Below are 26,357 nucleotides of genomic sequence, written 5' to 3'. Positions count from 1 at the left end.
TGAAGGAATAGAGTTTTTGCCTCCTTAATTAAATCATCTGATTCAAAGAGGCCAACTATTTTATTCTATGGGAGGCTGCTTAACACAGGTTTACATGTTGATATCTTCAATATTTCGTTTTATTTACTTTCACAATCTTTCTGTTTTGGACAGGAGGGTGCTTAAATGGAGACATTTAAGGCAGGTTCGACGGTTTGAGTGCATTTTTACAATTGTAAAGTGTTCCCACTTTACAGACCCGCTACAGTCTACTTGATTTGTTTTAATAGATTTTAGGATTAAAATAAAAAGACATGCTGCGATAATTTTAGAATTTAAACTTCCTCCATAGAGTATTTCAAATTTATGTTTAGCGCTTGAAAATGTGATCTTTTTAAAGTGTTTTCTAAACCATGGATCCCGCACATAGGGGCAAACGGAGGGAATAGATAATCCAAACATTTGCCACGTGATCGTACACTTCTAGATACTGTGCATATGTATTGCGCTTCCCTCTTCACCCAAAAGACAAAACATACCATACATCATACGCATCTTAACAACGTTTTGAAATACATTTATATTCTGAAATGCGTCATGTGCTTTACATCACACTCATTCTGCTATTAACGAAAAGCTTGCACGTCTTGATTCGAGCAACAAGTGAAGCTCGGAAATTAAGAGGTCAAGAGATAAACTGCGCCTTCCTATTCACCTCAGAAACCAAACGTGTCGTACATCATGCGCATTTTACAATGTTTTGAATTAAAAGTATATTTTGAAAAGCTCCACGTGTTCAGCAGCACACTCATGCTGCTATATAAGAAAAGCCTCCACGTCTTCATCCCTAGAATAGGTCTACCTCAGGAAAGCAAACATTCAAGAGGTAAACTCTCTCTCTCCACCTCTCTCTCTCTCTCCACCTCTCTCTCTCTCTCTCTCTCCACCTCTCTCTCTCTCTCTCTCTCTCTCTCTCTCTCTCCACCTCTCTCTCTCCACCTCTCTCTCTCTCTCTCATTATTCTCATTTATTTGATTTGATATGTTAGAAGTGACGGTGAATTCAGTTTGTAGCACGTATACAAACGCAATCACCACCAGTATGTACATCATCATTAACAATAGCTCAATTTGGAATACTATATTTTGTGTTGCTATTGTTAGTGCTGTTATCGATATAGCCAATTCAGATTAAATATACTCAGAAAAGATGCCCGTTTTCATGCTAATTCAACACTAGGCTGTAATATGTAGCTAATATTTATATGGATTCCTTCATGAGTATATGAAATTTCAGACAGATATTTTAAATTTTCTTATCGCGTCAATATAAAGAACAGTTAAAAAGAAGAAGAATTAATCGCAAAGTTGTATGATGAGGGCTTGTTTACAATATTGGAAAATGATAGTGTTGTACTGAATTAACTAATTTATATAACATAAATATTTCCGATGCCAACATGATGCATATATATATATATATATATATATATATATATATATATATATATATATATATATATATATATATATATATTTACAGATATATTTACCACACCGCCTAAAAGCACCACTAAACAAGCTGAGTAAAGGTAAGTCTCCGTCTCTCTATTTGAATTAGTCGGTCAATTCACACACACACACACACACACACACACACACACACGCACACACTCATATATATATATATATATATATATATATATATATATATATATATATATATATACTTTTGACAAAGCTGCAATGGGAAGGTTCTATTTTTACCCATTTAGCTACTATTCTCCACCAGTTTTTCATTATATTATTCAGTACCGTAATTTGATCTGGATGCTTGTGTCGCGTCGAACATGAATGATTTAGATCCCGCGAGACCATTTCTCCTTCTGCTTTCAAACGAGATATGATACAAGCAGCCATATCAAGTTGCTATACTGACGATAAGTTCATTATAAACTCTAAGTATTTCATAACAAGTGTATAGTTCACTCTATGGTGCTGATCTTTTACTTTGACTACATCCGTATACTCATATTTTACATTTCATACAAATGTAACATAATTATATTAATCCATTTGGAATCTAAGTCTATATCAGACGCCAATCTGATTTGATTAGCATTGGGCGTGATAAAAGGTCTTTATCATCAGGTGTATAATGACCGTTATAAAAGTCACCTACCCCAACAGAATCAATTCAATGCTAATCATAAGTGCATTTATCCGACACTACATGCCATTCATATATACATTCATCCGACTCAGTTACATGCCAATGATACGTACATTTATCCGACTAAGTTTGATGCCAATCAACAACGTCATTTCAATTTTTTCGGGGGGTGGGGTGGGTGGGTGGGCAGAACTTGATGGGGGAGGGGCAAAACTTGACGGGCTTGTTAATTTTCGTATATAAGCTACAGCCTACATGTACGAGCCAGTGCTGCAAGATGTGCGCATATTGGGAATTTTTATTTGTTGTTAGCATGCGAAGGTTGCAAACAATTGGGAGAATCTAGCTGAAACACGAAAGTTTTCGGTCATAAATTCTCACAAAAGTTTGCGACCTTAACATGATACCAAGAAATAAAAAATCGGATAATCCCCATTGTCATCTAATATAAATTAGGTTTTGATTTTTGTATTTATACATACTTCCAAGAAATTAGAAACGATTTGCTAAAACAAAGGATATCGTATTTCTTTCGTACGGCCGCAATCATCAATTACTGTGTCAATGTTGACATTTCTTGCTACTGGACTCATGCTGTGTCAGCAGTTATTTCATATCTTTCCATTTTCTAAATCCCTTGTCGACAAACCTTATGTTCCCACACGTTCCACCAGGACGGACAATATTGGAACTAAAATGGCGACAACTGAAACAAAATACAGCATCTTGATTAATGGAGTATTCGATCCATGGAAAATGTTTGGAAATATCCGCAGTTCAAACGACGCTTAGATGTTTAAGGATATTCTTGTAGTATTGGTTGAACTGGAACGTTGTGATGAAAACGTGATACATCTACAATTTACACTTGTTTTTTTCTGGCAATGCTGGTGATTGAGGTAGGTCTAATGGGGCTCCACTTGTAGAAGCTACTGCATCGTAATGAACTGATTGGTCAGATTCGATTATGTTTTTTTTTTTTTTTCATACTTGCAACTAACTCTATAACTAACTCCAATTCCGGTATGCTTTGTCTCTTCAAAAACTTGAACATTGATAATTCTGTTGCTTTCTTTGCCATTATGATTTTAAAACAAAAATAAAAAGAAACGCTCCATTTTTTTTTTCTTCTCATTTATGTTTTACTGTGTTTAAATTCCTGTTGTCCTAGATACGAATAAAGGTCGATCTGACGTAAGTGTTGACACTGAGTCTGAAATCACTATACAATCGAATTATCGAAGTGAAAAAAGGTGCCCATAATAGCGGTCGCTTACTGCTGGCAGCCAGCCAGCTGCATTGGCATGCTGATGATATCATGCAAATATCAACGTGTTGGTTGTTGTTGTTTTTGTTATAGGGTTTAACGCCATTTTTCAGCACAAGATAGGCTATGCATGGCGGCCAGTATTAATGGTGGAGGAAGAACCGGGAAAACCCCGGAAAGAACCACCGACCCACGAGAAGCTACCGGCAATCAACATGTTGGGTCAGGCTGATTAACATTTTGGAGAGATAAGTAATAGCAGGGAGGTCATTTCATTTTTGGTTGTTTGTTGTTTGTTTTTTTGTAGGGCCCCGGGGGGGGGGGGGCAAAACGTGACGGGCTTGTTAATTTTCATATATAGGCTACATCAATTTTACAGCACATGCGAATTCGGAAGGGGGGGGGGGAGCGGGGGGGGGGGGGCAATGACGTCCCTGATGCCAATGATAAGTACATTTAACCAATTCAGTTATATGCCAGTTATAAGTACATTTATCCGACGCAGTTACATACCAATGATGGGTACATATATCCGACTAAGTTGCATGCCAATTATTAGTAAATTTACCCCACTCAGTTGCATGCAAATCATAGGTACATTTATCCGACTCAGTTACATGTCAATCATAGGAACATTTATCCGACTAAGTTACATGTCAGTCATAGGTACATTTATCCGACTCAGTTACATGTCAATCATAGGAACATTTATCCGACTAAGTTACATGTCAATCATAGGTACATTTATCCCACTAAGTTACATGCTCAGGCTGGGTATATTAGTGCTATAGCAAGTTTCTGTAACATACATTTGTTAAACATAATACGTATATCCGATTTGAAATTAATTCACTTAGAGTAACCAACTCTTATATTCTTATGGATTTTGGTTACATTTTACATCAGAATGGCTGACATACCTTCCGAAGTTAATATAACTTTTGCTTTGATTTAGAGAAGTGAGACGGCAAATCATTCTGACATAATGATGCAATTAGAGTTGTTCGCTCGATATTTCAGGTATCTTGTGACATCATGAAATTTCTTTTGTTCGGCGTCATATTGTACCTCCTTGGAGTAGGCTCGCAGGCCTTCAGATTTTGTTTGCGGATTGGTGGAGAATGTGTGGACGCCCCCGGCCCCTGGGGATGCTCCGGCCTCGATGGGGAGTGTATTAGTACCGGCCGGAGTTGCAGATGTGTTCGGAAAAGGATCAATGTCTTTGCTGAAGCTAATAACATAGGTGATGATATTAGTGTAGCCTGACGTTGAAATGACCAAAGGTGTTGTTATTCCACTTTGTCTGATAAAATGAACTTGTCACATGTGAGCAGTTGTCAGGCTGCGTTGACTTTTGGAACAATATTATAAACATGATGATCAGACTTGAAATTGCGACCACTTAAGTTCTGTTTTAATTCTTTTTATTGTAAATGTAGCTTTTATTGTATTCATATTTTCGCTCTCAAATAATAATAATAAAAAAATGTATATTCAGCATTCCTAATTATGCTTTAGTTAAACCATCGGTCCATGTAATCCTCACTCTGTCAATTGGATAAGATTTTCGTCTCATAGGGCAATATTATTTTCTAGTTCCTCAGTGAAAGACTGCGGCGTGCGATGTTTTGAAATGCACGGTACTTTCTGAGTGCTCATAATTATTATAAAAGAAGTACACGAATAGTGTTTTCACAAATCTTAATATTGGTAATAAGCCACTTGCAAGGCGATTTTAGAACGTGTTTAGAACATCTTGTATGTGTATCTTATGATCAGTAACGCGACTGGTTTCTCTAAACTTGCTTTGTTTGGTTGCCTAATAATAAATATCAGTATGTAAAAACTGTTATCTCCCACCCCCTTGTTTAAAAATGAACATTTCTAATAAATAACGTTCAATTTTTCTTACAAGAAAAAAAGATGTACCTATCTATCTATCTATCTATCTATCTATCTATCTATCTATATATATATATATATATATATATATATATATATATATATATATATATATATATATGGATAGTGAAAGTGGACTATAGTGTTACCCTTGTTCATTCATATGTACTTCCATCACCCTATCCATAACAAGCTTATTTAATTAATTACTGGCACTTCGAGTGGTATCCATGTTCCATAAACACATTTGTATTTGATTCCCCATTGACAGAAGGCTACGAGGCCACATAGTACAAATAATTTTCACTATTAACGTGACTATTTACTGGCCAAGGAATTGGTATCGTACATTTGTATTTAAAAAATTATTCACTTTCTTAGAAATATTTGTCTTTTCAAGCCATAACATATGTTTAATATATAATTTCTCGTTTAACTATTATATAAGAATTTAGCTGTAAACTAAGTTTTAACTGAGACATGATTTACTCTTTGAAAAAAAAAGATTTAACTTAACGGCTTTTCCTCAAATCTGCAAACCTTTCTTTAGAATAAGTCAATGGTTGCAGTTGGGTTAAACTGTGCAGAGGTATTCTTGTATTTTTACGCAACCAGTGAAATCGACTATACTTTTCACAAACACACTTACAACAGACAGTAAGAGAAATAAGCACGAACACAATTCGGATAATAACAGAAACGGTACAAGATGTAGCTAGTATCTTCAGCTACCTTTTATATCATTATGTCTGTTTCACGCCGTGTCTCTGTCTGTCTGTTTCTGTCTCCATCTGTCTCTCTGTATGTGTCTGTGCATGTATTCGTTTATTTCTTTGTCTCAGTTTCGGATTGTCTGTCTGTTTTTCTGCCTGTCGGTATCTCTCTCTCTCTCTCTCTCTCTCTCTCTCTCTCTCTCTATATATATATATATATATATATATATATATATATATATATATATATATATATATCAGAACCAGACTGGAACCAATAAAAACCTTGCTATACACTTAACGTCACTAGTACTACAAGAGTAGGTTCGCCTTCGAGTATTACTGACGGATACTTTATCATGGGGCCAAGTTGTCTAAGGCGCTTGCCTTTATTGATCAATCACATCCGAAATTCCATCAATAAAAAGCAGCATTGTTTCTATTTTTTTAGTTACAACTTGGCTAAACCCTAAGAAGATTCCTTTTGCTAAAAGTTTACTTTCCTTACCAACTAGTCCTGGCCATATACATTCATGTATAATTTATTTTATATTCACCCATTTAGGGACTGGTTCCCATTGTGCCAAATCGTTAATACCGTGAATCATATATGCACCCTTGATTTAGTTGATATACCTATATATGGCAGTATAATGTAGACCTAAACAGTATGCATAGTTTTGTCACCGCCTATGTGTATGTGTTGCTTCAAAAAAGTAAATTTAAATGACAGAAAATACATAGAATTCCTCTGCAAATCACACGATTTAAAATTAATGTAAAATAGGCATAAGCCAATTAAAATGCAAACTATGACGTTCCAATACATTGAATGAATAAAATGGGTGGGAAACAAAATCATGAGCAGTCATCAGCAGTACTTATGTTGGTAGGGACGTAAGTGATCAAATCTGAATCATATTTGTTCAAAACACAATAAAGAAATAACAAATTGGTGACCGTAATTACTACGTAAATGTTAAATAGACTAAACGTTATATATTTTATAACATGTATATTGACCAATGTGCAAAGGACTCCAATTTGCACAATATGCACACCACCCCCTATCCTTATGTCAACGGTTTCATATTTGAAAAATATCCGTCCAAGTGAAAATCCTTCTGAGGTAGAGAAAAGCTATTCCTTTTGCTCGTTATCCTGAAAAAGAAAAATCATTTTGCGTTTATATTAAAGTTAACGGTATATGCATACGTGGAACCTGTGTACTTCCGTAGTTCTCCAAAATACTCAGGCACTAAATATATTCATTGTCACCCGATCATGGCCAGCCAAACCCATATGTACTATGTTTTATGTACACCCATTTCTTGACTGATTCCCTTTCTTCCATATTTTGGTAATGTGAGTCATGGTCTTGGCCTAGGCCAATGATAAGTGCGTCAGGTGTATTGATCTAGGCCCTGGGTATCTAACTCAGGTATTGACTTAGACGCTGGATATTTGCGTTATGTCTATTGGTAGAGAGAACTAGAAATGCGAATTACCATTGATTATAATAATGTAAAGCAGATCAACCCGGTGCAGTTATACAATTGTGCCAGCGAATCATTGGTAGTGTTTAAAAAGTATAAGCTTCTTTCCTAATCCATATGCATGTATGTAATCTTAATTAAAACGCACGGTCTTCATCGTATACCTCCTGAAGGACATTAATACTGACTAATCAGTCAACACTGGAAATAGCTTTATTCCATTCGTTAATCTGTGTCTTTTACTTTTGTAATATTTTGTGATGACATATTATTTAATTCCTTTACACCACTTAAAACTTAGACTCATAGGATTAAACAGCAGCACAATCTTCCCCTTTACCTCAAGACTATACAGACAAGGATCAAATAAACCATGTTGTGAATACAGTATCATAATGTCATCATGTTTTCATATAATTAATTTATATTTGACGAGAAACATCTATCATGTTTTAACTTTCATAAATATGAATGTTAAAGCTTATTAATATAAAATTTGCGCTGGTTTATACCATATTTCATCTTCAACTAAACACATGCGCAATTGTCTCCGTAAGGTTCTCCCTCAGTGTATTAAATCCAAAGACAGTTCATAGATAATAAGGGAAGAATGGTGTAGGTACAGTTTGAGACGTGACGGACACGTAAATATAAGGAGAACAATTTACGAGAAAAAAATTGTTTCTATACTTAAAATCGGGATGCAGTTAAACTTATATAATAACAGCCTTATAAAACTTCGTGATGATGTTATAATTCTAAACATTAAATTAAGTAAAACTTCCTTTAGGTCTAGCATGGGAGAACGTTTTCAAACCGTCCCACTCGTGTATGAATCAAACACAAATCTGCAACATAAAATCACAAACGTTCTAGCATACTAGTGCAAAATACAAAATTTCTAGTGTACGGATTCAACAACATTAAACTAAAAAATAAAAATATCGAAAATATTTAATGATAATACTGTTAAGCCTTGAGCAAAAGCAAACTCACATCTTATCCATGAAAGCGCTGTTGACCCAAAGTGAGAAATACTATCCCGTAATGTCATCAGTAAAGCGAATACAAATTTGCATATCTCGTCTTTTAATATTGTTATTGGGATGAATACTTTTTTAAGTTGTTAGAGCTTGCACCTAATCTGTCTGCTTTTCTAATATATACGCAATATGTTGAAAACTAATGATACAACACAGAGGGAAAAGTGGTCAAGGGAAATAAATTTAATAGTGTTGATGTACATTTTATAGTTACTTCCCTTGTCTGCAAATGTCCTCGTGTTTTTAATCGGTATTTGTATTTCTTGATTGAGAAGGAAAATTCATTTAAAGGAGAAATTAAAATGTTAAATAGACCCCACTCAAAATAGACTATCACTTGTAGTTCCTTTGTTTTAGAAGTTTATCCAAAATGGTTTGAATGTTGTGAAGCTATTAGACAGAAAATTACGATCAAATGCACCAATATATCATTGAAACTTTAAGGTTCACATACATATTACATAAGGAAACAATCATCGGTAATACTTGAAAAAGACTATGTTGTGTAAAATCAATATATAATACACAATAGACCTTTACATACACTCAGTTATGCAGTCACTATATGCTCTACGATTAGGGAAGGGTATAAAACGTACACAAAACATCAATTGGAACGATATAAACGCACGGATCGCCAAAGGAAGTCAGACAGGCTCCAGTAAGGAACTGGTCTTGTGTGGGATTCACGTATGGAAGCAGCGTGACACAAGAGCAAAATAAATAAGTACATTCTTTTAAATGTCTGATGTCAGATTTCAAACATAGGTGAATTGTGAACGCAAAATAGGCGCACGATTAGGTTAAAAAGACTCGAGGGAGGAATTTTTGTCATCTTGGACTTTTGAACAATGACCGGTAACGACTGAAACAATAACATAAAATGGACCTAAAGAGATTCAATATTTAGGAGCACAAATTTCAGTCACAGAGAGTAGATGCAAGTCTTCTATCAAAAGTGAAGCTCCCGTATATCCTCTTCCAGGCACAGACTTCGAACTGGACATTTTAAAGATGTTATGACCAAGGTCAAATATTGTATAGCAGAGATACGTACATATTATATATATGTCTGTCTGCCTGTCTCTGTCTCTGTCTCTCTCACTATATATATATATATATATATATATATATATATATATATATATATATATATATATATATATATATATTTATATATATATATGTGTGTGTGTGGTGTGTGTGTGTGTGTGTGTGTGTGTAGCGAAGTAAATTAAATTGAAAACCTTGACACATGACGCGGAAACACTGAGACAGCTGATTAAAGGTTCCAAACGTCCAACCACACAAACAGATAAAATATTGATTGGGTTTGAAACATAGCTTTAACAATTTTTCAGTCATGTCGCAACGATGTCTGCAGAGTGGCAGTTTATATAGATGTCTAGCACTGGGATATCATGCCACAGACGTATAGCATGATGTCCCTCCCGTTCACATTATCCTGTCACCAGGCCCTCTAGTCCTATCACAAACCTCTTAATTCTGAGCGCCTAGCCAGGTAGCTGTTAGTACCATTTTTATAAGTCTTTGTCTGACTCAGCCGGGGCTCGAACCCGCGACCTCCCGCATTCGAGGCGGACACTATAACCACTAGGCAACCGGAGCGGTGAACACCACCAGTACAATATGTTCAATAATTTGTCCTTGTGATGGTCCTGTATTTTGTAATTTCCCTGGACCAAGGTAAATTGCTTATGTATTACACCATTTTACAAATACATAGCACAATATCTTCTTCTCACTGATTTAACGTGAAAAACAAAAAGCAAAATAAACACATGAGAACAAATTTTCCTCAGAGTCATAGGTAAATGTGTATGCATATGTTGCTACGGTGATTGGTAAAAACAAACAATTGCTGAATGGTTATTCACTGACGCTGTGCCGAAAAATAAGAGTGATAACTTGTCAGTTGAAACGTGTCTCAACAGGTACGTTTCCCATCTACATGGTTTTATTCCATATTTTGTCACGAACAATTATGTTTCCTATTTGCACGGTATCATTTACATACCTTGTCACCAACAGGTACATTTGTTATCAAGACACCAACAGACGATGAAACAAATAAAATCCAGTCTATCATGGTCTGTTACGTTGTTAAAGGATCAAACATAATGCACGTATGTATGTGATACGAACATTTCCTGTGTTGTCTGAGTGTATGTAAAACTAGCAAGTGTCTATATAAACCGAGGAAGATACATTTTACAAATGTGATGGTGCAATTCACACTGGTAGGACTAAGGACGATTCACATTTCCATTTTTAACATTGTAGGGTATATAATGACGTACCTACATGTATTGACCGTTGTCCACGAATGTCGCCATAAAATTAAAATCTCACCCATATAATATCATAGTGGTCGCCGTGAGATATTGAACCACAAAGACGCAGCGGCCATTTGTGATGAAATCGAAGGTTTTTAAACAGTTCTCGATTAAGTTTTAATAGCACACAGAGTACAGTGTGATCTATTTTAAGATGCTTGAAAGTTTATTTTTATGAATCCAAACTCAAGAATTTCCGCGGGTCGAGGTATATTCCAAAGCCAGTGTGTATACTGTGACGAGGGGAGATACAAATGAAAAACGGTGACACACGGTGTTTATAATGGATGATCAATTTCGCTTTGCATCCCACACGATAAAATACAGATCAGAATCTACAACATCGCTGTTCGCATTAGTTTTGCAGAATATAATTAAATGCACAAGTTACAGATATTGCTAGGTTTGAACAACTTAAAACTGCCTTCTCAGTCAATATGTTTTGGGGTAGCAAATGTCAGGCAATTGGCTATTACCCTCCTCCCCCAGAACACAAAGAAACAAAACCATAAAAAAAGTATTTAAAAAATTGTTTACTCAGGCGGTTCAGTGTTTATGTGTAATTGTTACATGGCTCAGTGGCGCATCATCATTACATGTAGACAAAAGACCTTCGGTCGACGACTAAGTACTCGCAAGCAGTATCCGGTCCGCATCTGGTTGTCTAAACCTCGGTGACTGCAAGCTCGATACAGCGTACTACATTATATCTCGGGGAACACTTACGTCAAGTAGGAACTGTTATCGGATGTCAATTAACATTTCTTTTTCATTAGTTATTGCAGCTGTTATCGTTTTTTTTTTTTGGTAGCATCGCACACAATATGATTTTATGATTATAAAAACTCAAGTGACGTCTCAAAATGTCATCGTCGGTGAAATTTTTCGTCATTGACTTATGTGCGTCAGCGAAGCCTCGAATGCCCAGTCAAAGATCCATATATCTGAGCTCTACCCGCCCGCTGATCGTTGGCCAGGCCGTATGATTGTAAAAGTAACCCACAGCTGTTGCTAAATCTAATCATTTGATAGTTAAGCAGAATCAGTTTGCATCATCCGCGTACGAACAGCCGTGTTATGATATACTTAGAGATGTCGAAGAAACTCTTGCCTATAATGTTTCAGCTCAATGGACTCCAGTCACTTTTTTTTTTCTACGATCGACGCAGCCCCCACCACTGGCGACCTATATTCTGAACCGATGAGCTTGGCATCTACGAGCATGAAGAGCTTGACCAGGGAGACCACCCCGATACAATGATGCAGCCGTGGTCTAGGTGCCCAAAGTTATCTTGGCCAATAGTAACATGATGATGTTAATTCGCGGCATTGACGCATACGGCTTCGCAATCGCTCCTTGAACTTTATGCGCAGTTGACCATTTGTTTGATGGCTTTCGGAATATGGTAGTGGCTGTCATATGTTTTTTTCATGGTCGACATGAGAGTGCTGGCCGACGCAACACAGCCATTTGCTTCGAGAACGATTTAAAGATAACGTTAAGTAGTAACAATCACACAGATTTTGAAAACGCGTTAGCACCGTTGATCTGATCCACGGACGGACAGAGGTAAACAAAGTCGCAAAAAATACCGACGCTATTATAAGAAGAGAGAATAAGCATGGTACGATTTGTGAGGGAGCAAATATATGGAAGAAACTGAAGAGACTATCAAAGACATGACATATTCGATGCCAAGAAGACTGAAATACGACAACAGAGAAATCGGATAGAAAGTTGGCTTGCTTGCTAAAGGCATCAATATTCTCAACGAAGACGGCTGCAAATATTCTACAGCCATTGCCAAAAGGATTAAGATCGTTGGGGGAATCACCACAACACTTATCTACAGAAGAAGGTCGTCTGTGTTTTTTTCTTCAGAAATCACATGGGTGATATTTATTACAGAACTGTCAGGTGAAGGGAGCTCCTGTTCAGCAAATCAGCTAAGCCTAATGACTCTGAGCTGAACAAAAGTGATATAGGTTGATATCTCGGGAGGTTATTGATTAATGTACACATGACTGATGCATTGACACAGGTTTATTGATGAAATTCTTTTAGTTTTCTCCCAAAGGCGATTGCACAGGAACTCACGCATGTGATTCAACAAACATATTCTGTTTCTTTTTTTAGATCACAAATTAATGTGTTGTATTTTCTCTTCGTATCATTTACCATAAATGTATGGGGTTTATGTACACAGGTCAACGGGTAGATACATATTATTATATATTTTACATGTATTTAAATGCATGTACAAATGTACTTTGGAGTGTGGGCAAATATATATATATATATATATATATATATATATATATATATATATATATATATATATATATATATATATATATATATATATATGTGTGTGTGTGTGTGTGTGTGTGTGTGTGTGTGTGTGTGTATATATAAGTTTGATCGTTAGTAATTACTGAATGATTGTAAATTCAATAGTTTTGTTTTTCTTTATGTATCAAACGTGCCACCATCAATTTTTGCAAGAAATGTAAACATATATGTAAATACTTGCTAATGGCCTATCGGATAAATGCAAATAAAGAATTTCTATTATGAAAGCACAAGCTTGCATTAATAGAAAACGAGGAAATTGTCAATTCAAATCTAGTAAACATCCCAAGCAGCCACTTCTCCCGCAAACATGACCCCGAACCCTACAACTACCGACGAACCTACGTGGCAACAGGCCTACGCGCGTGTGCATCAACTGGCAAACAATAAATCATCAGTTAGGCCACGTCCATTGTGCTCACCGACCACACCATAAAACAGATGAGCCTCTGCACTTAATTGCCTGAACGGACTGAAGACGTCAATGATACATACAGTAAAAAAAAAATACAAACGCAACGTCCTCCCAGTGAATTCAATCTCATTAACTGAACAAGAATCTTTTCTGGCCTTTTCGGCTAAAATCGATATGGAAAATCACGCAACACTTAAGATTGCACTATCAATGTTGCGAGGTTTTTGTTTATAGTTTGATCAATATCCGATCGCGAACGCTCGTGAGTCTGCACACACATAACTCTCTCTGCTTCTGTATGACGGTGGCGCAACTTACAATGTAAGTTAGACTTTCCACTGCTCTTACATGATATCTAAGAGAGGACATCATTTGTGACCACGCACAATTTTAAACACAGCACACGAGTACTCGAACCCATGCTCAGCTCTGCCATCTCGATATGATCGTCGCAGTAATCGGATGGCATTGGTCAGTATTCGCTGGTTTTTGTTGGCCCCAAAAATAATTCATTGCAATGGATTATGCGAACAGGAGCGAGCGGAATTAGTTACATTTTACTCCAGATATTGTCAGGATCACTTACACCATTTAACGCAGTCCATATTGTGGCGCCATATGTTGGCACTGCATTGGTAGACTCAGTACATCATAACTCTGTCAGACATTTAATTTACATAATGACGGACGCGTACACATGCGGACTTCGAGTGTAACATCACCATTGATGACAACGGATATGCTCCATTGACCATATTCGTTTACTCGCTATGCCACAATCAATCAAGCTCTTCCCGGGATGAATATTTGTCGATGATTTTATCGCATGTTTGAATGCGGAAGTGTCAACTTGGACTCGAACACAGTTCCTAAAACACATCGGGTCTCATACGCGATAGGTTTGCACTGCTGAGTTAGGTGGCTGATTATCTAAATGATGTCTTTATCTGGGTTGTCCTAGACGACGGTCTCGTGTAAAACTGCTGTACTCAACGTTTTAGTTGCAAAGTCGATGACACAGACCGAAATGAGCACATCTCGCCGTTAAATCGACGAGTGTACTTGGGCGTTTATCCACATCACAAGGGTTACTCGATGCTGAATTGTTATTTGGAAACTACGCTTAACAGTATATCGCGCCCGATGCAACGATTATGAAACATCAGGAGATTTACCACTAAAGCGGATTTATTTAAATTGGTAAACCGGGTTTACGTTGGCGTCAGCCTGGGCTAGCTTGTGATTTTTCAAGATCGATCTCATAATTGCAAGTTCATCAACGATGCTGTTGTTGTTTCGAAACAATAATTAGGTGTAAATATCGTCCAGGTGTTGTCGGCCATGTTCTCATTAATACGCGTAATAACCTTATGAAGCAACGTTTGAAGAATAATAGCACACTCACAATCATCGCAAACATAAATATTACCTGGGCAGATATTTTCTGATTGCATGGCAATTGGAGCGTTGATAAACAACGATTGGTTTGGAAGTAAATGCACGTGTTGCATGCAAGTTGATCCTGTCTAGAAATTAATATCCGCGATTATGAATACAGAAACTTTGATGGACCCTCAGAGTTACTGACATGAAACTGTAGTCGAATCGAAACAAAAGCTGCGAGATGAAACCGTCACGATAACAGCTGTACTCGCGAAATGATAAACGCAGGTGTTATCGTATATATAAATGACCTTACGCGAGGTGATAGATCGCTTCTCCTACCAAATCATGTGACACGACTCCCTGTTAACGTCCGATAAATATGCAGTATTTGGCAAATAAATATGCTTCAGCTTTAGTGATATGTTTATTGAAAATGGATTGTATTATTTTTTACTAATGCAAAATTTCAAAAGTTGCGTAAATTATACTTCTGTATACAGTATGTATATTTGTAGCTCAAGTTCGCATAGTAATAACCTGTTTTAATTCAGTAAATAATAAATTTAAATCTTAAATCTTCTCGAGAACTTATTCATGTACAAAGACATTTGTTGGAAAAGATGCTAATGTACTTAGTATATAATCTTATTCTTATTAATTTTATCTGGTTTATGTTCGTGCCGCCATGGAAGTAAATTAATTAAAAATTAATTTAAAAAATCGTAAATAAAAACTGGTTAGAAGAATATCGTTAGACATAATAATTTTAAAGTTCTACTATGGTAGTCAGTTGGAATTGTGATCAAACATGACTTATGGTATAAATATGTAAATACATGTTTAATATATCGGACGATATTTATCTGAAACCATTGTTTTTATATTTCTTTATTATTACATGTCTGTATACCACCCCTCCTTCATGCCAATGAGAAAGTAAAGAGACATTCAAGCGTGTGAAAGATCGAGACGATAAATCATTGTTTTTGGGACAAGCCAACATTAAAGTGTAAATTTACAAACTTTAAAATTATACAGTCTGGGGTCAGTGTTACCTATAGAAGAAAAACAATATACGTCAAAGTTGGGGGATTCTCCGCCAATATTCTAGACACGTTTAGTTTTACATATAGTTTTTAGTTTCATTCCTTTTGTGTTCCTCAAGCCATCGACATGACCCGCTTTTCTACATACTTTTTATACAAACAAACATTTTGTAATTGCCTTCAATTATTCCATATTCAGCTGATCGTACACATGACCACAAAATAAGTCTTTAATCATCGACGTTTTGTATATTTTTCGGAAAAGAAATAAGTATAATTACTCCATTAGGACGATCTGGATATCGACAGTCAGAATTACAAAGCTCCCATTGTCTTAGTTTTATCCTTATCGTTCGATAAATCAACAAATCATTTCCAAATTTATAAATATTTATCATAATAAATTCATTTTTGCCATAGACCTACATGCACTCACTTTGGTATGAGATGTCCGGCGGGGGAAAGGAGGGTCGAAATATATCGTAGGAAGGCGCCATATATCCGGGACCATTTATTTTTATCTCCCATTTTTCCGAATGATAATATAATTATGTCGTCTTGCCGTATTTATAAGTTAGAAAGAATAGTATTCGTGCTGTTCGTAGTGGAAGAGATGGCATAATGGATCTGCCTAAGATATTTTATAGTCATTTTATTTAATAAGTTAATTATTACTGAAACTTACTTTAAATGTAATGTTTACTGCATTGTGCGGGGGATCTGATGGCTTTGTTTATCCACCTTATTAATCTATTTTGTTTGGTCCTGTATCTTCATTATCTAGTTTAGTTGCCACATTGTGCGGCTGGGTCTGATGGCTTTTTGGATTTTAGCCAGCTTATAAATCTAATTTTGGGGTCTTACGCTATACTTAGTAAATCAGTTAGTAAAATCGTTGCTGCATTGTGCAGCTGGTCCAGATGACTGGGATTTAAGCCACCTTATAATAACTACGATTATTTAGCCAGTTTTGATTGCTAATGTTATAGTGATCCACTATATCACGATTGGCAGAAGAGAGAAGGAAGGAATTGTTGAAAGTTGTACTTGAGAGAAATCGGGATGGATTGCCTGCTGACGATTTTTGGATACTCGCAGTCATATTGCATTGTTTAACGAATCAGTTTTAACGCCGCCTTCATTGTCGCAGTGGGTAATAGATTTAGGTGTAACATCGGCCCGCGTACGAGCTGAGCCACCCCTACTTCGGTGATATTTCGTATGCGACCTCCGCACCCACTTTCCCACAAGGCCAAAATTCATACAGGCGTCTATTAAATTCGTAGCCGTCTGTATGGAAGCGGCATTAGTTATATGAATCATTTTGGGTGGGGGTTTTGTTTCAATTTTGAGTTATTATTGAAACGAACAATGTGCGGTTGAAATTGCTATGGGTAGATAAATTGTAAAATGCATAACATAAATTTATAAGAATGGGATCAATAGTTATATTGCACTGCTTATTTATTTTTTGCTTATATATTTCCTACTTTATCTCTTCTCTTAGAGGAAGATTAATATGGATTCCTTTGTTAGCTTTGGGTTTGAGTTGTTCTGGTATACTAATTCACTGTAGCTGTAGGGAGAGTCAATGTTCTTAAGAGAACTAATTAATTTTTCCCTTGGAATGTTGTATCTAGGGCAAGTATTGAATACGTATAGGATATCCGCAATAATCTTATAAAGTTTGTTAATTGCTGTTAAATTTCAATAGGGCAAGGTAATGGATTTTTTTCATACCATTGTATGTGTGCTAAATAACGTTAGAACTCTTGTTTCAAAGATTTTAGTGCACAGCTTATTATTCTTGAATTCATAATTTGATTGTCTTGTTCAGAGATTCCTGCATATTTGCCTATCACATGCATACGTTCTAATTAAGTAAAAACGTCGAATTAATAAACTTATATATCATCGAATAATTTGTAAAGCAATATTTAATGCTTAATATTTCCTGATTAAATATAAGATGTTTCAGACATACCGTTTGCATTATTATAATGTCGTGATTACTAAATTGTTGTTAATGTTTAATGTTTAAGGAGAAACACGATATTTTCTTTGTAAGCTTAAATGTCCACAGTAGGATCATAGTGATCATAGTTATCATAGTGATCATAGTGATCATAGTTATCATAGTTATCATAGTGATCATAGTTATCATAGTGATCATAGTGACATAGGACTTCTACTTAAATTACGTCAAAAGTGTATTTCGGGGAGGGATAGTAACGATGTTTTTTAAGGAAACGAACTAAATAATTAGGTGTTTTCCTTCGTCTTGTCTATTGCTAAGGGTTTACATTATGTGGATTTCTCATAATGAAAAAGCAAACATGAGAGTAAGGACAATGTACATTGAGACAATGCTAATTTGCAACTTGTTTATTATATTTGTCATTTGTATGCAACACGAATAGTATTTTTTATTGTTATATTGAGTTATATTATAAACGTAAATGATTTACGGTTAGATAATGTATCGACAAATTTGTTACTTGTCGTTATGAACTAAATTTGCATACCATTTTGGATTGGCCATTATGTGACGATCTGCATAATGTTAAAATTCAAGCAGGGCGATAATATAATGCTAAGACTATAATAAAGCTATCCGGAATACTATGGAGTTTCCTCTTCATGTATTTTGTGTTTTCTTTAAGAAAGATATACATTATATTAACTATATTTTTGTAAAAATATTCTTTTTTTGTCACGTATTATGGGGAGGTAAACTTTTCTAGGCCTCTACGAATGAAAAACATGAACCCGATATTCTACATTTATTTCATTGGATTTAATGTTCTCATTTCCGCTCTCATAATTACAATTTTGTGCCTTAAAATTGTACTGAAAGTATCCATGCTACAAATGCAATTATAATTGTACACATTTGTATCTCAGCAAGTTGGTGTCGTGACCGGTAAATACATTTTATATTGTAATGTATGCACGTTGTAATAAATTAAAATGTTGGAGCAAACTGCACTATAATCCTGATAATGAAGTAATATTTTGATTAATAAAAGAAGGAATACAGATTTCAACCACTTAATATCTTGGCAGATGTAATAGCTATAACGTTGTACTTTGTGCGTTCTATAAACCCCAACCGATCTAACTGGATAAATGACATAACTAGCCACCTGATGAATACCATTCAAGGCTAAACATTATGCAAGCATTACGTGATCAGAGTGTATATATCTCCTTTCTACGCTGATCTTCGGTCAACCCGTACAATCCAAAGTAATACATGAATGAGTTTAAATGGTTATATTGTGCACGAGGGAAAACAACTTACGTAGCTTAGTTAGGAGTCATACGATCCCGATGCGTTTGAATTATGGCTAGACCTATTATAGAAATACGTTTTGTATACACAAAACTGCAAATAAGTAAAACAGATATACCCAGTTATGAACAAATATTAAAAATGACATTTGTTTGGGACATTTGTATAAATATTCGGATTGTTAAACAAATATTTAAGATTGATAGTTCATTGAATAAAGGTATAAAGTTGATGCACGTTAAATTCACAAACAATAAAATTAAATCAATCAATGCGTCAAACATTTACACTCTTTTGCTCTGAGGATTACTTAAAGTCTAGTGCAGCCTTTATTAGTGAAAATCACACTAAACAGTTCGCTTGCAAGACAGTGCATCGCTATTTTAAGAAGGAATCGAGTCGATCGATCTTACTCTCAAATAGATCGAAATCAAAGATATTTCAAACTTACATCATCTTCTCTAATCAACACGCATATTTTTCAGTCACTACACAATAGGAAGCTGAAGAACACCATTAATGACAAACATAATGTACTTCAAATGATATATTGTGCATATGATTACTTAGCAATTGTAAAACATTAGGAGAATGATGCTGTCAATACATACATACATACATACATACATACATACAAATATTCGAAGTACTTTAAACCGATACGTTGTAGAGAAACCCCGCAAAAACGTTCTTCCATATCTTTAGTTTTGCTAGAAAATGCTATAAACATGTGAGTAATGTTATAGTCTGCTGAGAGAATTAAAAATAAAATTTATCTGGCTAATATGGATTGTCATAGGGAATCTTGGACTCTGCTACCTGAAGTCTATTTTTCAAAATTTTGTTCTGCGTTTCCGACGATAGGTTCAAAAAATCTTTATTATTTTCGTAGCCTGTTATCCGTTTTGAGGAGTCACCTACTTTAATAAATTTTTTAGAAGAGCTAAAGTAGGCCTTTTTCAACTGTGTTGAAGACAATCCCACTTCTAATGCCCTTTCCAGGCCGTATTTTTCTGCAACTTTAAGATGGAAAAAGAACTTTGTGTACATTCCGTCCAAAGATTCTCTTTTCTCCATGAATTGTTGTATAATATAGTCATTGCATCTTGCCAGAATTCCTTCATGTTGAAATTGTTGCGCAATTTTCGCTACTCGTTGCAGAGTTGTGTCTGAAAACAATAATAATAATAATAATAATAATAAGAAGAAGAAGAAGAAGAAGAAGAAGAAGATTTAAAGGAAGATGAAAAGAACATGGTTTCTTAATACCTAAAATTTACTGAACTTATAATGTTAGGTAACATTACATCTCTCTTCTTTGTGATATATTGCTAACTTGAGGCAGAAAATATATAAGGTATATACATATCCAGGTACATATAAAACAAATTTATAACCTACAGAATCGTTAAAATAGATATCCAAAAGCACATACAAACCCACTTATCGACCCAGTAATTAATTCAAAATACACAGTCATTCCGGATTCCTGCATCAAAAATCATTCATATACAGGTTGTAGGAAGTTACAAATATATATCAAGGAAAGTGAAACATCTGTATTCTTAAGGAGGATGCGTGATAACAGGAAATGTTGAAGACGAAGACAGAATGTTAGCATACATTTAAATTTATTATCTTCTACTGAGGTTCTAAGTCGTATCTGTGGATACCACACCCAATGACTTGCCTACATGCACCAAAAATTGATGGCGTAATCAGCGGATCCACCTTTGAATCACAGTAAGTCAGGAAGTGGAAACTCTGACCATCGAGTATCGTATTCTTTATCAATATTTAAAATAATTCACTTTATTATATCTTTTAGAATCAAGATCTGCACAATAGAACTATATTTGTCTACGTTGCTTTCACGCACGACTGTAGTAGGACACGTACGGGATACAAGCTAAACAATTTGAACATAATATAAAACAACTGGGAAAGAAAATATCATATTGGGTGCATAATGTTAATCACATCACTGCTGGATCCTATTGTTAATATTATATTAGAAACACGGTGCATTAATTCGAAACACTGTATTCCACACCTGACATTGGAATACCGGCTGCAATCCTTTCCATGAAGACGCTTAGTTATGATTTCATTATATTCATGTGGTAGTTTGCTATACAGTATTTCCGTTAATTTTCTCTTTTGTGCCTAACTGAAGTTACTTGTCTCACACTCGTTAAAACTCTTGATTTGATCTTAAAAAATATGGTAACACTTAATATACAAAAGACGCGATAACAAGTCTAGGCAGTAACGTGTGAGCTATTCTGATTCGTTGTCTTGCGTGCCTCGAATCAGTTTTACAGTTGAAGAGGTTGTGAAAGCTAGTGTTGATGGAAACTACGTTGGTGGAGCAATATTTCGAGAGTTGATGACTGGTCAGTAAAACCCATATTTGTATCTACCTTTGTTTTCAAAATGACGCATGGATGTTTCTGAACGTTGCATACGTTTATCAAAACCGGTAAGCCTTTAGCGAGCTTAAACATTAGTCTGACTAGGTTAAAAGACGAGGGTCAGGTGTGGATAGGAATATATATAGAAATATTTACTAATATACTAATATTGTACCTTATACGGTATTGTAAATATTATCCAGTTTTGCACCTGCCTATAACAGTGATACTATTAAACTTAGTCATTCAGTATTGTATTTTCTTTGTCCGCTTGTCGATTTTTTCCACAACATTAACCATGCATACCTACCAGAGAATAGAAACGATGTTCTATCGCCATATTGATTACAAGATAATGTGTATTTGTCGGTTATTTCGCTAGCGTTTTTGACGCTATTAGTGCATTCTGTGTTAAATGAAGCAATATGTATTTCATAAAAGGAAATGTTAATTTAGTTATATTTACAATACCACCTCGTTTATAATTATATAATAAATACATAACAGTAATTACCTGTAATCGATTGGAACTTTTTAGGATGTAAACATTCAAGGAAAGCAATCATGTCTTCGTAAGCCACGTCATTGACTAGCAGTCTTGACTGGTCTACGCTATTCTCAATCATCTGTGTAAACACACCAGATCCTTCCATAAGTGGATATTTTGCAAAGTGCAGCTCTCGACCTTCAACCAAAAGTGTTACGTCCGTTAGTTTAGACTTTCTGAATAATTCCGGTGGTTGCAAATCTTGCTTGATTGGTTGAAGAAAGTTATCAGCCATGAATAAATTTAATTAGAAGGTACTATGTATCCAGGCTAACATCAAGTGACACGCTCGATGTTCTTTTCCGTTTTAAGATCACGTGATATAAGCCTAGAGTGACAACGAATCTGGATAAGGTTGCTATAAACATAAGCCAGTAATATTAGACACATTACCGCTTTTTGTGCATTATTATGACATTGTTCAGGCGATTGTTGGATCGGTAATGCTTATTCTACTAATGCTTATTCTACTAAATCCATAAGAAAATGATATTATTGGAGTTTATGTGGCATTTTATTCATATATGACAATATCGAATGGTCCACGTACGATAGCTATTCCATGTATTATCTACAGAACATTAATAGGCAATGATAATTAGTAATACTATCTGGATGAATACATTACTATAGATGGTAGTTGGGTGTGGGTATTGGTAAATATATCAATTACGCTTTAGCTCCCGAGTTTTCTCGGCCAGAACCATTTCAGCTCGCCACCCAAACATAGTAATTGAATGACACGAGATAACAGAGCTTTTGCATGATCGTTGCTTTGTTTCTGAGTTTTACATCATTAACTTTCTCTCTCTCTCTCTCTGTCTCATTTCATTAGGTCATATTTTGCCCTTATGTCCCTCTTTTCCATATCTTATCTTTTGTATATTTTTATCATTATAATTTTGCATTAGCTGTCAATATCATGGCTGTCTATTATGTTTAGCTACATTATGGTTTCTTTTAGAAATCCCCAAAATTATTCATGTGAAGGAAAACAGACTTGAAAGCGCTTAAGGTTCTAACTTTCCAACCCGAACTTAACCATAATTATTGCATTGCTTTATTTATACCGATTACACCATAATGGCGTATTAATTGACATAATTTGTAGCTCCATTGTTAAGTTTAGTTCGGTTTTATTACCATTTTCTTCCATTCCTGTCCTTAATTCATATCTTTTTCTCCAAAATTCGTTCATTGTCAATTGTCCAAAATAGCACACTCCGATTTCAATGTCCATAGTTTCATTGTATTCTCTATGTTGATTCAAAAACCTCTATTCATTAGAACTAAGTCCTGTTTCTCTATCTCCTTCGTAAAAAACTTTATTTTTTCCTTATGTTAATTCATTATTTAAAGCAAATTAATATTTAATTTTTTTTTCTTAGACAGGACTACACGATAAATAAGAACCAGTTGTCAAAGTACCGTTCATGTTCCTTTCTAAATGAACCCCACTACTACCGTATGCCATAGCTTTGGCCTACCCCTACAAGATAGTACACAATGTAGAACGCAGAAAAGTACTCATGAGAAAGTTGCGGTTATAGGCGATATTTGCAATTGTGCGACGGCTACTATAAAAGTCAGTACTTCCTTGTCTTATTATGGTATTTCACGGCTAGGATGAGCGGTACCAGTAACGTCATATCTGCTTTATCCATTCGAGCAAAATTGGACACCAATGAGAATAATTTAGTAAGAAAATGGATGAGTGGAAACTAGGAACCGAACCATCCTTTAAATGTCAATGAAATAAAATCTTAAACTGCAGAAAGAAAAACAAAAGTCAGTACGAGGAAAAACATAGCTTTTAAAGAAGAAGAGAATTAATTTGAGTAGATTTTTTAAATCGACATAGAAAATAAACTCAAATGTGTGACATTCAAAACCTACTGCAGTTAATTTGCCATTCTGTAAAAGAACGAATAAACAGAATATAAACTTGCTTGAATGCCCCCCCCCCCCCCCGAAAAAAAAGAAGTAACAAACAAAAAGAAAGTACAGAAAGAACGGTAAACACAAAACCTCATCTTAACAATGGCCCAAATAATTATCCAGAAATTAAATCCAGCTTGACATGTCAATTTGTGGCTGGTAAACCATCCGCGAAACTCGAAATAACACAGTATGAATACAATCATGCACAAGCAATGTAATATTTCAATATAAAATTTAGGTTGCATTGTATTAATTTTTTGTAATTTCTAGTACGCTTTCCCTCAACAGATTAAATAACGGATTTTATCAACAGCTCTCTCATGTTGGTAAGATTTTACAAACGTAAATTCTTTAGTATACTTATTGGCCAAGTTATACAAGTGTAGTTCCTGGATATGATTTAATTCAATACCATTTCCTCGATTATTGTCATGCTTCTCATGATTGTAACGTTGACATTACATGGAGTGGGCTAAATCTTTTATATGAATTTTCTTGAAATATATGTGTACATCGGCATTGTATATTGATGCTATTGATAAAATGACTATTACTATATGTGATTTATTTATTTCCTAATATGTACACGTTCTTAAAGACGTAAGGATTGAAGTTTTAAAAAATGTACCCTCGTAATGTTATCATCGTTAGATGAATCAATCTATCAAATATACGACAAGTCATGTGTGTTGATCTGTATGTTTAAGGTAGCAACATTTATACTTATAAACTTTTCAGTTTATATTCCTGCCCTTAGCCTTACACATAATCATTATTCATGTACACGACGATCCATGTGGTACACTGGTTTTATTTGACACCTATATATAGGCGTTATATCCAGTTGTATTAGCAATGTTTTAATCATGTGCATATACGTAGCTGTACGAGAAAAGAAAATACAGATTCTAAAGTTGGTTTAATTAAATTAGCATGTAGTATCAACAACAACATATCTGATCAACGGAATGATGTCATACTACTTTGAAAAAAGAAATATAAAGTCTTTCAATGTATGTTTGTCGATCACACGAATAGATACTAGATGAATGCAATGAAAATTTAATTTAGTCGTTTCCTGGTCATCAAAGCCATGAAACCTTACAATTTTCCAAGTTTGTATAAGAATTCATAGAGCAAAATATAAATACATACTCCTCAGAATTGGGATCAATATACTGATTATTATCTCTGAATGAAAAGTTCTCACTGAATGCGTCTATCTTGTCAACATTTTGCTTGTGAAATATCATAAACTCTGTAGTCGAGAATCATTATAATAACGTCTGTAAATCGTTGCTAACTGGCTTACGTTACATCCTTCTACGCATATGATTTGTCCTCATATCACTCTTGTTAGGACTCTATGGTCGTAAACTAAGTAACGGAAAAGCGAAAATCAACAAAGTTGAAGAATTCAGCATATAATTTATTTCCGTAGAATACAAAGTGAATACTTCAAGAGAACCTACATTTTTTTTTTTTGTGAATCAATCCCAAATGGTCCTAAATGTTATATCACAGGTACACCTGTAAATATTATTTCTAACGAATTCCAGTAGTGATCTGAATGAATTCCAATTTTGAATATGCTCTTGTATCCATAGCTGCTAATGTGCTAATGTGCCAACATGCTGTATCTATAAATCAAACTAATGAAAACGTATTTACAATTAATATGTATCTGAAGGCATAACCTACAATGATAGAAAAATATAGTTATGTATTATGGTGTTTGCAAAATAAATGTAATTATTCATGTAGGGCCTTACAATATATAATGATGACTAATTAAATCAAACACACAATACAAATCATATATACATAAAACACGAACTCTCACGTGTATGCATGCTAGAGTGAATATCAATTGGCAATGTTACCAGCAGGTGCATATGCAAGAGGATACACATTTGGGTTAAAAGCAATTGATGTCGATCATCATTATCAAACTGAAAACCGCTATTATGACACTAATATTGTATGCAAGTCTATACATTTGTGACGCAACAAGGACACTGCACAATACAT

General features: G+C 35.0%; 1 protein-coding gene and 1 long non-coding RNA gene across 2 annotated transcripts; one reads left to right on the top strand and one right to left on the bottom strand.

The window, feature by feature from the left end:
• The first annotated feature begins 740 nt into the window (after positions 1 to 740).
• LOC149783963 (uncharacterized) lies at positions 741 to 4,915 on the top strand. Its single transcript, XR_016413697.1, has 3 exons — positions 741 to 865; positions 1,522 to 1,570; positions 4,439 to 4,915. It is a non-coding gene; the product is annotated as an uncharacterized LOC149783963 (long non-coding RNA).
• Positions 4,916 to 18,498: 13,583 nt separating this feature from the next.
• Positions 18,499 to 22,753, bottom strand: LOC149783962 (BTB and MATH domain-containing protein 36-like). Its single transcript, XM_089933182.1, has 2 exons — positions 22,353 to 22,753; positions 18,499 to 20,593 (listed from the first exon to the last, which is right to left on the bottom strand). The coding sequence occupies exons 1-2, from the start codon at positions 22,618 to 22,620 to the stop codon at positions 20,205 to 20,207; spliced, it is 657 nt and encodes a 218-aa protein (XP_089789308.1). The 5' UTR covers positions 22,621 to 22,753; the 3' UTR covers positions 18,499 to 20,204.
• Between the last annotated feature and the right edge of the window lie 3,604 nt (positions 22,754 to 26,357).

Source organism: Sinohyriopsis cumingii, chromosome 14 (genome assembly GCF_028554795.1).
Source record: "Sinohyriopsis cumingii isolate HCF-2022 chromosome 14, ASM2855479v2, whole genome shotgun sequence".
Lineage (NCBI taxonomy): Eukaryota > Metazoa > Mollusca > Bivalvia > Unionida > Unionidae > Sinohyriopsis > Sinohyriopsis cumingii.
Note: the sequence above shows the minus strand (reverse complement) of the source record. Positions and strands in the feature narration are given on the sequence as shown.